Here is a 15,608-nt window from a genome sequence, read left to right as displayed (position 1 = left end):
AACACTTGGGAAACGTCCGCCACTCCCAAGTCCCAACAAAAAAATAACTTGTGATCATGTTGTAAAAAATCATTTCATAATAGTTTTGATTGCTTCTGTCTTGAAAATAAACAAGCACTGAACAGTTGCGTATCCTCTTTTTAATGTCAATGTGACTAACTCTTTCGAGCTGGAGTACTACAATCAATCTCAGTTTTGTCCTTGAACTGCAAGGCGTGCAACTGATGCAAAACATTGTACTCAACATAGACCTATTCCTACTTCAAATATCATCCAGCCAAACAATGGCAAATTACAAGGCTACTATACCTAAACAAAAAAATATTAGTGCAAGTAATGCAAAACATAAACCTATTCCTGCTTCAAATATCATCAGCCAGACAATGGCAAATTACCAGGCCATTATCCCTAAACAAAAAAGATGTCTAGAAAACAAGTACATGTTCTTCAGTCCTCAGGATTACAACAGCGGCGTACTTTCTCCTTTTCAGACAGCAAATTTTCCGCTTTTCTCTTTCTGAGCTCACCAACTATTTTATTAACATATGCAATGTATCTGTCAACATCAAATTTTCTTTTGCACCCTTCGTAATTCATGTATCGAATTTTCCCAAAAATGGGACGCTCTCGCCACCCCTGAAATGAATAGAAGCACAAATACCAAAAACTGAGAAATCTTGAAGAAAATTTACACTTCTAGCTCTACATGATTTTTATACAATCCCCTGCAACACCAAATTTTACAATTCATTAGGTTCTAATGAAATTAGAAGGAAAACACAAATCGGTTCCACATAAAAAATGGAACTACTACAGCCTAGCTAGAGGCACCAAAAGCACTTCACACAAAAACTATACTTCGTTCTTCCTCAACATTCATTTTTTTATATAGCCAACTGGAGTCAGAAATTCCAACTTTCAAATTAAATTGTGTAGCAAACAAAAACAAAGCAGGCGAACCTGATCATGTACCCCACATATAGACCACATGCAGCCATTATAACCACTTGGATCCCTCCCATCCATTTCATACTGCAGTCAGATGAAATTGTAGTCATTTATAAAAAAATCCTTTTGTCTCATGAAAACTGCATCTGTAATTAGATTGCTTCTCTACAATGTTGACTAATGGTTAGTATATACCTTATCATTTAAATATATACATATCTCAAGTGCTTCTTCAGGTCCTCTTGTCCATTCAAGTATCTTCTTCGCCCAATACATTCTGTACAAGAAACTTCTAATTAAGAAAACATATTTATAAGACGCAACCAATAGAGAAAGAGATTCTATGAAGACCAAGTAAAACTGTAAGGGGAAATAAACTGTTTTGATGAATACTTATTATTGCATATGACATGACGATGTAATACGCTTACAATTAGAATGCCCAGGAAAAAGGAGGCAATAACTTATGAGGTTACTTACCGCATAAAACCGTGCATTTTCCCATAGTGAACCATCTCCAATTGAGAAGCATTCCAAAGCTGGTATTTTCCCCGAAAATGAAAGGCATTAATACAGGGGCATGTAGTTTTAATATGGGAAATTATTATTATTATTATCCATGAAAGATTAGCTTACAGGATCAGCAGTTTTTGCCTTCTCCAATTGCTCTCTTCTGTAAGAACAAAAATCACATGAGTTTACAAGTAAACCTTAGAGCTAGAAAACAAAATAATGTGACTCACGTATAAACATGTTGTCGCTTATCAGAGGCGTGGTCGAGTAAGGTTTTACGAGCCCACTCCCATGCTCCTTGTATTGAATCATAATGAGGCTGATAGTAGCAAAAGTTATCAGCAAGTTCTCTCCGCACAATCAACTCCTCCAAGAAAGTGTCAACAGCCTTTACACCAACATTGAAGAACAGAAAAAGTTAAGTCTAAGAAAAGATCTTTAATCACCACTTTTTTAGGAAAAACAAAATGAAGCAACATAAACAGCATAGTAAAACAAACCTGAGGATATGAAGCTCGTAGCTTACGAGCTTCTAAAGCACATCTTTGAGCAGATATCTGTCCAAAATGCAAATAGGGAGATAAACCAGAAAGTGCAGTTGGTTTACAAGGGTTGTTGCGATCTGTAGAATAATTTCTCAACCTTTTAGTCAAGAATCCATTTTTACTTCCCATCAATACTTCCATTGCAGCAATTTCTCCAGGCTCGCACCAATCCACTTCAGGAACCTCAGATCCACTCCTAGTTTAGGATAGAAAGAGGATACAATAATAATGACAACTACATATATAACCACATGAACAAGCACAAACACATACACCGGATACAACTAACACATAGACACATGTAATAAGTAAATGAATATAACAATGTCAATATGTATCGGAACAGGCCTTATATGAAGTGTCGGTGCTACATAACACATGATTAATCACATATAACTAAAGTCTCAAACCTTAAAACTTGAGCAATGATATCATCCCAGTCTATGACATGATCCTCAGTGATGACCCATTTTGTATTTGGTGGTTCGACATCAGGAAAATCAACAAGATAATCAGAAAGCTTTTTGTTTATCTTTCCCCTTATTGTTCTAGCACTATACTCCAACTTCTCAGAAGCAACCCAAAGAGGCACAACGTTGTGAGCATCAACTTCATGAACAGTAACCAAATCACTTACTCTCTCACAAATCTCAGCTTTGCATTTCTTCACTTCTCTTAAAGGTGACATATCTGTCACCAAAAGTGAAGCTCCACATTCTCTAACAAATTTCGATACAGTTTCCTCCGCCTCACCCTATAATATAAAAAAAGTCAATTAAAGTTTAAAGAAAATGAGTAAAACACCTATTCACCCCATGAAATTGTCCGGGTCGAGCAATTACCCCCCTGATATTTACAAATACGCAAAAATAACCCTAATTTTGAATGATGTCACCTTTAAGAGACTAGTTTGACATTAAGTCAAAAAATTCGTAAACTAACTTATTAGTAAGTGGTGTATTCAGAGACTAATTAGATATAGTAAATTAGATACAAGTTAACAGAAAAACCAAGTTGCTCAATGTCATGTTTTCTTTTTGGCTATTCGCATATTTCGGGGTAAATGAGAGACGAAGTGACAAACACCGTCTTAAATTCACACGCTCAGCTGCGAGGTCCCTTGTGTCCAGCATAACAATATTAACATTTTTGTAGTAAACGAACACAAAACAACTTATGCTTTTTTTAAAAATCTCTAAACTATTGAGCATCAAAATCACATTTTAACAATCTATCAAACTGACCCATAATTGAAATTTGAACTTTGAAGAAGAAAAAGAGTAAAATAAAGATATACCCGAACTAAGAAAAAGGGTATATGAAGAGAATGTTGCAGTTGGTGACACAATTGACGCAAACCCTTAAGCATAAACCCTAAATGACGCGCCTTTGCACCGAGAAAATGATCAAAAAGATTGAAAACAACGGCAACAGGAACTTTGGCTTTGTTAGCTTGATGAACGGCGTGAATGAGAGCCCAATTATCTTTCAACCGTTGATCTCTGAACATCCAGTACACGACGGGACCCGTTTTTCCAGAACCTTCTTTCAGGGTCCGAATGCGACCCGAATTCACCGACGGCAACATTGACGGCGGCGACGGTGTTGTAGCCATAATCGGAGATTTTTCTTGCGTGGCGTAGGTAGCTAATGTACGCCTTTTGGAGGGAATTTCAACCGTTTTTATGTTTTGGTGTGTGGTTTCGAACCAATATACGTACATCCAGTCGTTGCTTGACACGTGTATAATCTATTATTATTTTATATTTTTTCATCATATATATCCCAAGCCCAAAATAAAGGGATAATCCTTCATCTTATACTGCCGTTACTTTTTTCACCTTCTCATTAGAGCTGTCAAAATGAGCAAGCTTTACGGGCCGGTCCGAAAGTCTGAATAAAATGTAGGGTCTTGGCCAATAAATAGCTGCCCGAATTTTTTTAGGGCTTTTTAGCCCGGCTCGAAAAAGCCCGAAGCCCGTTCGGGCTAAGGGCAGCCCGCAAAGAAAAAACTTTATTTTTTACATTGGACTAGACGGACAGTCCAAATAATTATGTTCATTTGGTATTTAAGTCATTCTCTCTTCTAAAAATTGTATATAATTATGTTCATTTGTTTTGTTACTTCTATTTTTTTTTTTTATCGAAATTTTGTTACTTCTAATTAAAATGAAGGAAAAACAAAAATCAAAGTGGTCGTGTTTCATCATTGTTTCTTAACTTTTGTTCTCCTATGATGTTAAAAATGTTATGCTTTTATTCCCCACTTTTGAAACCCTTTTGCTTATGGTTGCATTGTGATTTCATTTCCTCACTGTCAACTCAGTTTAGTATCATTTATCTTTCTTTCGTTTTTTAATTTATTTTTACATGTGTTGGCTAATTAATTAATTATATCATATATGTGGATCTTGCAAGACAATATAGTGACTATGTTGTTCCCTAAAAAAATTATATATGGTAACTATACTGGTTAGCAAATGAATTTAATAAATATATTTTTTAGTGTACAATTATGTCAATGTTACTATATTAGTATGGATAATTATTATTCTCTTGGACCAAACTTAATTTATCTTTTGTTCACTATAAATTTTGTGTACATTTATGTTATTATGTTTTCAGTCCTTAAATAGTGCAAAAAAAAACGGGCATGGGCTGGCCCGTTAGCCAGGGAGCCCGTAAAGGGCCGCGCTTGGGCTCTATTTTTCCAGTCCATATTCAAACTGGGCTTTTTAGTCCGACCCTTAAAAGCCCTTGGCCCGGCCGGGCTGGGGCGCCCGTTTTGACAGCTCTGCTTCTCACACTGGCCTTTTTTTTTTCTTTCAAAAATGCACGGTGTTTCGGATTATATAATCCGAACATAGTTTATATTTATTCATATTATATAGTTTGAAATATGTTTATACATAAATAGCAATCAGAATCTTTTTCATTTAACCGTTGTTAATTTTGCTTTCAAAAACAAAAAAAATTGAAAGAACAAAGTAAAAAAATTATAAAACATGTCAAATAAAATATAAAAATATCACAAAAAAAATCTAAAAATCAAATAAAACTAATGTAAATTTTTTCAGATTTTTCTAAGAATATGAAAAAAAATTAAAAATAGGTCTAAATGATGAAATTTTGGTTGGGAGGAGTCCCGTTAGAAACCCCTTATAATGGAGTCTTGATCCTTGATTTTTTCCTGATTTTTTGGGGAAGTTTCAAAGCAATCTCATAAAGTAGTCCAAAAATCAAATTTTTGATTGAAAACATCTAACAATGACCTAAAACATAAGGATGAAAGTTAACAAAATTAACAAGCTCTTTAAATTGTTTATCCATGTTACAAACAGGTTTAAAATTTATGCTAATATAGTTCGGATTATATATAATTTGAACTATTTTCCCCCTAAAATGAGGGTGTTTAGGGGGTGTTCGGATTCTATACTCCGGAAGAAAAAAAAAAACAAGGAACACACCCTATTTTTTTAGTTATTCGGGTTATAAAATCTAAATTGGTGAAAAAACTCATTTTTCCACCTCATAACAAAGGCAAACTCAATTCTAAAATCTGAAAATCGCATAGGCATTTTCGTAAAAAAATAGGACACGTGATAAATGGATAATGTGGAAAAAGTAATAGTCCCCGTCTTATTATACTATCAATATTTTATTTAACAAATTTTCTCAAGGTTGAATTTAAATAAGCTCTACTAAATCAATCATAGATTGCATTAAAAAAATTCTTTATGCTTATCTCACTTAATAGGAACATTACATTATATATGTAAAGGTTGATGTTCGAATCACGGACACCATATTGATTCATCTTAATAAATTTCTAGTCACTGGTCTACTTAACTAAAAAAAATATATTGAAAAAAAGTAAGTTGTAAATGCTCTACTAACTAAATACTTTAAAAATAATGCCCGATGAAATTAGTCAATGAGAATTTTTTTGACAAAAACAAAACGACTTCATTCATTTAAAATTGATGGAGTACATCATTCAACATTTGCTAAAAACATAAAGTATGACTTTGCAACCAAACTAAAAGCATCAACGTTAATAGTCGACAAATACTATGATAAAATTAAAATCATTGAAACAACAATGATTCTGAATTGACACTCAAATAATTGATTGAATAGTCGATCTTTCAACATAACGTTGTATTCAGACGCCAGAATCATTAAGCAAAAGTCTAGATTTATGTGAAAACCACTTATTATGATTGAAACATAAAGAAAAGGACGGATACAAGTGATTTTGGATCACAAATTTACTCAAAACCATATCCTCAATGAAGAAAAGAAAGAGATAAGCTAGATATAGAAAATTGAGGCCGATTTGTTATTCTAGTCTTAATATACTATGATTTTACATTAAAAATTGGCATAGTCCCTTTTTTGTTGTTAATCCCCCGCCCCTTTGATTTCTAGGGAGGATGGATCCTTGTAATCTAGAGTTTAATTGAGAGAGGTCAATAAATTGTTCAAACTAAGAATCAAACTAAAATTCTTCTCAACAATTAGCACTTTGAAGAAGCTCATTAATTACTTGATCTCAATTGTTTGGTTTCGGTATATTTCATTTAGTCTTATATATAAGGAAAAATTATTTTTTCTTATTCATCGAATTTGTAACTGAGTATTAAGTTCATAATATAGATCAGATACATAAGTTATTCAACAAACATTTTTTTTTTTTTTTTTTTGCATATATACGAGGTTGGAGGGACAAAGTTATTTTCTTAAAATGACACAACTAATATGTAAGAAAAGTTATAATTATTTTCTTAAGATGGGAAAACTAATATTAGACGGAAAAATTGTTTCCAAAGCTTAATGGATAACATATCAAGGGGCTTTCTTTGCGTAAGAGATTAAGGGTCGTTTGAATTAACTTATTTATTAGTTTATTAGCGTATTTATCCGACGTTGCCCGAATTGCGTATTTATCCGACGTTGTCCGAATTACATATACAGTATCACATTATTATTTAGGTTATGTATAATATTTATTTAAAATTCATATGACTCATAGATAATAATAAAATCATTTTTTTTTACGAAGTTAATTAAACAATTTTTAACATCTATCTAAAATATAAAAGGTCCTAATTGTATAAGTTGAAATGATAATCAAGAGTATTTGTTTAGAATGAATATATATAATGGACACATGTAAGAAAAATAAAATTATGTATTAAATTTGATAAAACTTGTGATGAGTTTAATAAAATTTAAACTAAAATTTAATGAAGGACAAAACTGGAAAACAAATAAGTAATTAGAATAAAACTGTAGGATTATATTTAAAAAAGAACAAAAAAAATTCATATAAAGTCAGTTTTAATAATAATAATATAAAAAAAAAAAGTTTATCTTTTTTTTTTTTTGTTGAGAGAAACACGGTTTATGGTTTGCAATATATACCCGAGTTTGCATGGACATTAGAGTAGCCGAGTTTGTAAACGTATCAAATAAGTGTACAACAACTTGTAAAAAAAAAAAAATCTACAGAAACAGTAGATATATACAAACGATGACACAACATGATATGAACGAAAAGCTCACCAGTGAGGAGAAATACCAGGGACTGTTGCATTTTAGTGGGAATTTATTATCTTAAATTGCTACTGACCTAATGCAAAATTTTAGAGGAAAATTATTAGGTTAAGTTGTTGCAAATCTAATAAAATTAATAAAAAGGATTACTGCTAACCTAATACAAAAAATTAGAGGGAAAATATTAGATTAAATTGCTACGGTCTTAACAAAATTAATAAATAAAGATGCAAATAGATAAGCTTTTATGTATTACTGTATTTGGCAAGATAGTATATGAAAAAAAACAATTTATTAAAATACAATTTTCGTTAATGAAAACTAATGAACTAACATTTATTTTTTAAAGAACTTGTGAATTAACTTAAAAGTTTATTTATTTCATAAACTCAAAAATAAATCAATCCAAACCGAACATAAACCATTCGGCTATTATAAATGTAAAAAGTTAACAAAAAAATTGACGGTTGTAACAAGTTATGTTTTTTTTTTTGTTCAAGATAACAAGTTATGTTTTAATATATCTTTTTTAAATTTTTGATAGAATTATATCTATTAAAAATAATTACTTTTTTAATTTGTTATCTTGTTTACTGTTTTTAATTTTAATCAACAAGAGAAATTTTATAAAAGACTTTAAATTCACGCTTAAAAAAAAAAGAAAAAAAGTAGCAACGAAAAGGGTCAAAACGCCCACCGTGGGGCTCGAACCCACGACCACAAGGTTAAGAGCCTTGCGCTCTACCAACTGAGCTAGACGGGCTATTTAATGTATTTGATACATAATATTATAAAACTTAAATTCTGAAACTTTCAATGAAGAATAACTTAGCTTCACGTAATCTTATCAAACCGATCAGTCTTACATAAAATAAGTGCAGTATGTTCTTACGTAAAGAAAGATTTCAGATGAATGAGTAGTATACTTTTTTTAAGGGAATATATACTTTTTTAAGAATGATTCATTAGTATATATACTTAGCGAAATGAACCTACTTGGGTAACTCTAGTTGTATTGTCTTGAAATCTTTGAGTATATTTCTCTTAAAGTTTCAATTTTGATTATCTCTAATACTAATTTTGGTGAGTTAGTTTAACTACTAAATAAAATATACATAGCGAAATGATTCTTGCATATATATTTTAACCTCGGACACCATATTTCATACAATGTGATTCTCCTTTTGTTTTGTTTAATATTTTCTCCTACACCATAGGCTACGTACACACATTGAGTTGTTGGCTTGTATATGTACGGTGTCTATAAAATATCAGCGAAATTGTGTTCCGATAACACATCTCATATATTATTTTTTTTGGAAGAAACGCATCTCATATACTTTGATTCTCGATTTTTGCAGTTATGGAACCTCTGAGGTACATGAAATTTGCAATGATTCTGTGCTCTTTGTGGAATGCAAGAAACAAAAAGTTTTGGGAAGGAAAAATAGAGGACTTGCGACTGGTTGTATAAAAAGCAGTCAATTTTTTATTAGATTATGACACAATGAAGGTGTTGGACCGAACCTCCGATTGTCCACGTCCAATGGACAACAATAGCAAGGTCGACATGTGGTGCTCGCCAATGTGGGTTTTCTGAAATGAAACATCACGAGAGCACCACGTTTGACATGTGTCTCTGCGGCCATCTTGAATCTTTTATCATGGCTCATACGGATCACATTCCTTTTAACCTTCCAATTGACTAGGGAGCAGAAGCACTTGTGCTCCTTAAAGCTCTTCAATTGTGGGTAATCTTGGTTTTGAAAATGTTAGTTTTGATATGAATCCTCTATCATAAGTGCAACAAATTATGAACACAAACTATGATATCTCAGAATTAGGCGATATTCTTAGAGCAATAGAGCGTGTTCTATATTTTAATGGAGTCTACAAACTTTATTTTATGTTTTGTCAGGTTCGAGTGAATAATGTAGATCAATCTTTAGCTAGAGCAACATTTTTTATGACCAGTCCCCAAATTTCCTTTCATATTCTACTTTGTATTGAGGTATTCCTTATGAGTAAAATGTGTTGAATTCCTTTTGGTCAAAAATAAATAAAAAAGTGTAACTATTGACAATTGATTCGATACCATATTGGACGGTATGAAGTTTCACGACCAACCATTTACAAGAAAAAGCTCGACTTTATGCTTTTTTGGTACTTTTCAATATTATGCTTCTAATTTAATATTGGTTGGTTCGTAAAAATAATCTAATATTGGTTGTTTCTTTAAAAAAACTAAACTAGTTTTATTCTAAAACAACTAAATATTATACTAGTATAAGAAGTGTTTTTACTACCAATAAAGTCAGAATTAGAGTTTTAAATTGTAAAAACGTCAATTTTGATACGTAATTTTCTTCTTCTTCTTCTTCTTCCTGAAACATGATTTTTAAACATTTTTTGTGTATGTTGTAATCCGCATAAGGACATCCTATATAAAAAAACATCATTATCTATGTATTAAAAAATATTTGTTATTCCTTTCATACTTGGTTCTATAACATCGTTATTCTTACATAAGAATTAAGAGGAGTGGGACTTGACTAGTTGCTACCATTCTCAATATCATCATAATTCATAACCACCATTCTTATTTCTCTTCTCATCTCCCATTTATCCATTCCAAATAAACTATTAATATTTTATCTTCTTCACCAAAGCCCATACCTTTCCTAATTCCTATTCCTATATTGCATGTCGCAAACCTTAAGATCGCCGGCGATTACATCCCGGAGAAAAAAACCACCGCATCCATCACCGTCGCCGCGTTGTAGGACAAAGAATAAGTCAAAATTGATCAATACCTTGAAACGCTGCTCATCAGCGCCACTGCTGATTTCACGAGGAAATCTTATTCATGAAGATGATGATGATGATGATGATGGTGTTGGTCTCTTTGCTCAATATTCTTTCAGAAGTGGAAGAGGAGGAACACTTTTCCGACCTCAAACATTTTCAAATGCCTTTGTTTCTTCTCCTTCACTCTTTCCTTCCTCTCCAAACATTTACTCTAATGAGGTTAGTTAATTACAGTTAACTCTACTAATTCATGCTATCATCATTGTTAATTTATTATTATTACTTTTTTCAACTAATTCATGCATATGTCTAGTAGTTTGAGATCAATATTGAGTCTTAGAAATTGTTTCCACTTGTGACGTGAGAATTATCTTCACCTATAAACGTTTATCCGAATCAGAGACTCTCTAACATTGAGTTTCTTAATTTACAGAGTTTTTTTTTTCTTGCTTGGCTTTCAATATTTAGGAATTTTTTGTTTGTTTATTGTTTACACATCGATTGGGGGGTTTTGCTTGGTTCCACGTGGAGTTTGATAGATTTCTTTCATTTAAGGCAATGGATATTAGAGATTGCGTGAAACAGAAAAAGAAAAAGATGTTTGGTATAAATTAACTGACTTTGTTTCATGAATGATGATGATGTATTCCCAAAATGTAAAGATTCTTACAACTTGTTTTGCTTGGTTCCTCTTTGCATATTTCAAATGCAAGGGATAAAAATTTGTTACATCGCCTACAACTACAAGTTTTCTATTAGCACCTAATTCTTTTCTTCCGTATATTATTGTTTTATTTATTTGATGAGGTAAAATTAAAACAAGGGAAAAAACAGGGTAGCTTTAGTGGACCCGGGGTCGGTGTGCAAATTTATAAGTTTTCAGTTGATCTCACAATTTTTATTAGACAATTAAAGTGACAAACCAATAAATTAATTTCATTATTATATTTTTGGATCTACTTGCAGACCAATATTAAAAATAACATATATATGGTAGTATTCTTTAAATTTTGTGACGTGAGTCAAAGTTCTTCTTATTTAACTTTTTGTATCATCCATCCAGGTTACGTAACACAAATTGAAGATTTAAATATTAGGTGTAAGTTGTAACTAATGACGTAGAAAGCATGCCATACCATTGATTACCAGTACCCTTGATAAAGATTCACCACAAATTTAACAATTACGTAAGATATATTACGTACTCTAATATAGAATTAAGAATTAAAGCATGCCATGCCTTATAGTAAGAGAAATCACGTATTATATTTGATTAGATGAAGGGGTACGACAAGGAGGCTAAGGTGGTGGTTAGTGTGACGGTTGAAGGAAGTACAGGACCTGTCCGAACAATGGTTAAACTAGGGTCAACTGTGGAGGATACAATAAGCCATGTGGTGAATAAATATAGGGAAGAAGGAAGGAGCCCTAAGATCGATTCTAATGTGCCATCTTCCTTTCAATTGTATCTTTCCTATTTCAGTCTCCAAGGTAATCTCAATAATTTTCGATTTTACAAACTGGAGTATATTATTTATTTATTTGGCTTACGTTTTTTTAATTTGTTTCTAAGGTTTGGATAAATCAGAAGTAATTGGGAATGTAAATAGTAGAAGTTTTTATCTGCGGAAGAGTAATGGTGAATCTTCTACATTGAATTCTTCAGAAAGTGATCATGATTTAGCCAAACGTGGACTCCCATCTTTCGTTGCCCGGAAAATTAACCAAATTGTTAGAAGAGCCCATAGGCTTTGGAATATTCTAGTTTGCTCCCCATGACAGTCAACCAAGTACACCTCCTCAAGCAATATTATGTGCTACTTCTTCAAGTCTTCAACTCTATAACACAGAAAAGCAACTATTTTTTATATGTTGCCTTTCGATTCATCTCTACCTTTTCTATTTGATGTATATATATTTATGTATTTATATTTTTTCAAAGTGTAAAACCAATATGAAGATTTATCCCAACAAGAGATAGGCGATTCTCCCAATTAGATGTACTATGTAAAGTTTCACATTCAAGATGATATAAGAAGCTTGTAAATGCCCCTTGTCAATTAGATGTACTAACATTTGTCATTCAAAAATACTTGTTTGGACTTACTTGCCACACAAGTATTGTTACATACATGTCAGTGTCATAACAATTAGTCAATCACAAACTTTTAAAGGTATTAGACTAAAACTCCACAAAAAAATATCAACCACATTTTAAGACCTAAATGTTCTAGTTGATAGTGTAAAAAATAATCTAGTCGAAAAAAAAAACTTAAATTATCGATGTTACAAATAACTAATATAAAAGGAGGTTGGGATAATTTTTTAATATAATAAAATAAAATTTTGTATTTTTTATAACTTTTTTGAGCTAAGCTTGTGGGGGCTCCCACTTATTTATCTTAAGAGATAAATTTCTAATCATTAGACTACTTAACAAAAAAATATAAACTCTATTTCAATATATATATAAATTCAGTACCTCAAAATTTACAACACTCGGTCACTTTCCTCACATAGCGATGACAATACGGGTTCGCTTGCCCAGTTTAGGCCCGACCCACTATTAGCCCCAAAAATAGGGTGGACGGGGCATGCTAACCTAAGTTGTTGGGCACAAAACACACACCCGCCCCGTCAAGAGGCAAACTGGTAGGCTGACCTTTGAATTATTGAATTTCTTAACTTCATCGAAAAAAAAAATGACGCAACTTTGCAACAAACTTGAACCAAATCAACTAACGAATTGAATCTAGAATACAAACGGTACAAATCACACACCAATAAAGTGTTGCTCGCATGATGCTTCGGCAGAGGAGCTGGAGGAGAGAGAGCTCCGCTACAGATCCAATGACATTCGGTGAAGAGAACAAACACAAGTTGTCAGTGGTGCAAGTCTCGCCAAAGATAGCAATACGTAAGCGAAACAAATTATGTCAATGGAAACTCCAGAGAGAAGTAGCCATACAAGTCTCTCCCCTTGTCTGCCTCTCTTTGTCTCCTCTTTTCTTTCTCGATTGGGAGTTATAAAAGATTTTAATTTTTTTTAAAGTTTTTGCACAAAAAAAAAATAATTTTATCAAATAAGTTCACATACAATTTAACTGTTTAAGTTTGGTTAATTGAACTTTTTTAAATATGTGGTTCAGTTCATGAACCATTTAATTGATTACAATTTTTTTGGGTGTAGTGTGGTTCAGTTCACTAATTTGGTTAAGTTAACAATATTTTTTGCATACCCCTAGCTGGCCCGTTTAACATTTGTTTTTTTCAAATTTTTTTAGTGAGAGATGTTATTAAAAATATATGCTACCATTATAGAAAATCATTTTTATTTTCTCATAATCAGTTTGTTCCCATTATAATTCCACCTAAAGAGTAGTTCCTCAAATTGTACTTACTCGGAAAGCCATGCATACAGATGGGTTGATCACTCATCCAATTTGCAGGTTCAATCTACTACTTGATGAAAATGGCTTTGGCGCTTGCCCATATGGAGAGTCTTCAACATTTTTGTTGGTTGGTGATGCATGATAGCCTTCCTACTGATGCTTTTAGAGGATTAAGACATCTTACAACTAATACAACATGTTATATGTGTGGGGCTATGGTGGAAAATGACTTGCATACTCTTCGGGATTTCCCGAAAGCTATGTCTATCTCGAGTTAATTTCATTCCTCTTGTCCAACCTATTTCTCTATTAGCAGTTGTCAGATTTGGTTCAAGCATCATGTTATGGTTAAGACAGGTTCACTTTTCATAGTTATTTGTTGGGAGATGCACAGGAATAGAAATGACGAGATTTTTCAAAATATTAAGAAAGATAATTGGGCTTCAATTAATAGTATTTTCTCATATCATTCTTTTACGATAAATGGTCAAAATGTGGACCGTACTGTCCTTCGGCGCGTTCGTTGACACCCACCAACTGATGGTTATATCAAAGTCAATGTGGATGGTTCCTCCTTTGGCAACCCAAGTAATGTGGGTTTTGCTGGCTTCTTGAGAAACTCTAACGAGATTTGGATTCATGGTTTTTCTGGTACAACATCTAATATGTTTGCTGAACTCTCATCCAATTGGTAATGCATTGAAAGTTATGAAATCAATGCATTAAAAGTTTAAAAAGTATCTTTTTTTGACTTGTACACTCACAAAATGAGGTGTACCGATACTCTTGCTTCATAATTTTATAAATTAACGATAATTTTTTATGTAATAAATAACTATTTGTCAATATTTATATTTTATAGAACATCCTTTTATTAGAAAAAATCATTTCATTGTTTATAAGAATTATAGTAATTATTTTTACATATTATCGTAAAAAATAATCAATGTTCTCAATTATGAGTGATAAAAATTCAAAAAATTTAATTTTATTTCATTAACACTTTTGATGAATAAGATTTAGTTGTTATAATTATAAATGATAAAAAAATAATATTTTTCTTCAAAAAACAACTCTTTTAACTATTAATTTAAAGAGTAGGTATAGCGGTACACTCAAATATATTGGATGTACCATATAATTTGTCTTTTGACTTTCAATTTCTTCTTTTGGCTTTCTTAACGAGTGCCCCTGGGACACTGGTTAACATGACCCTATATGTATTAGTAAGGATAAATATTATACTCTGTTTTTCAAAAGAAAATATTAAATGTTTTCGATATTATTCTTTTTAATTTTTTTTTGAAGGAATATTATTCTTTTTAATGAAAAATTCCATTTAAATTCCTTGTTCCTTGAGACTCTAGTCAACATTTATATAATAAAATGACGAAATCAATTCAATTATTATGATTTAAAAGTAATTTTCTAAAATATTTTAGCAATTCTTTTAAGACAAATTCTATGATACACTCAAAATTTTGGGTGTATTGGTACATCAAATTAATAAATTAATAGATAAATGTGTTATTTTTGAAGAAAAATGTTATTTTCTATCATCTATAATTAAATCTTATTTACCAAAAACGTCGACGAAATAAAATTAAATTTTTCTGAATTTTTAGTACTCATAATAGAGAATTTTGATTATTTTTTACAATAAAATGTAAAAAAAATTAGTATGATTTTTATAAACAATGAAATGAAGTTTTTTCTTATGAGATGACATTTTCTAAAATATTATATCAACAAATAGTACTTTATTTCAAAAAAATAATAGTTAATTTAAAGATTTTTGAAGTAGGAGTACCGGTACACTTTAATTTGCGGGTGTACCGTAGAA

General features: G+C 31.6%; 2 protein-coding genes and 1 non-coding gene across 4 annotated transcripts; 1 reads left to right on the top strand and 2 right to left on the bottom strand.

Annotated features, from left to right (window-relative positions):
* Nucleotides 1-72: 72 nt before the first annotated feature.
* On the bottom strand, nt 73-3,670 carry LOC11429370 (deoxyribodipyrimidine photo-lyase). 2 transcript variants are annotated; one of them, XM_003611189.4, is made up of 9 exons: nt 3,304-3,670; nt 2,417-2,760; nt 1,962-2,202; nt 1,692-1,849; nt 1,585-1,621; nt 1,429-1,487; nt 1,144-1,225; nt 961-1,032; nt 73-636 (listed from the first exon to the last, which is right to left on the bottom strand). In XM_003611189.4, exons 1-9 carry the CDS (start codon nt 3,619-3,621, stop codon nt 448-450), a joined length of 1,500 nt encoding a protein of 499 aa, XP_003611237.2. In that variant the 5' UTR covers nt 3,622-3,670; the 3' UTR covers nt 73-447. The 2 variants fall into 2 exon arrangements, with proteins under 2 accessions (XP_003611237.2, XP_013453423.1); XM_013597969.3 differs by having other exon boundaries at nt 585-725.
* Nucleotides 3,671-8,255: 4,585 nt separating this feature from the next.
* TRNAK-CUU (transfer RNA lysine (anticodon CUU)) lies at nt 8,256-8,328 on the bottom strand. The gene has a single exon. It is a non-coding gene; the product is annotated as a tRNA-Lys (tRNA).
* Nucleotides 8,329-9,966: 1,638 nt separating this feature from the next.
* On the top strand, nt 9,967-12,433 carry LOC11441042 (uncharacterized protein At4g22758). Its single transcript, XM_003611188.4, has 3 exons — nt 9,967-10,592; nt 11,651-11,864; nt 11,947-12,433. The coding sequence occupies exons 1-3, from the start codon at nt 10,269-10,271 to the stop codon at nt 12,150-12,152; spliced, it is 744 nt and encodes a 247-aa protein (XP_003611236.1). The 5' UTR covers nt 9,967-10,268; the 3' UTR covers nt 12,153-12,433.
* The last annotated feature ends 3,175 nt before the right edge of the window (nt 12,434-15,608 follow it).

This window comes from Medicago truncatula, chromosome 5, assembly GCF_003473485.1.
Source record: "Medicago truncatula cultivar Jemalong A17 chromosome 5, MtrunA17r5.0-ANR, whole genome shotgun sequence".
Lineage (NCBI taxonomy): Eukaryota > Viridiplantae > Streptophyta > Magnoliopsida > Fabales > Fabaceae > Medicago > Medicago truncatula.
This window is presented reverse-complemented; position numbering and strand designations above follow the sequence as displayed.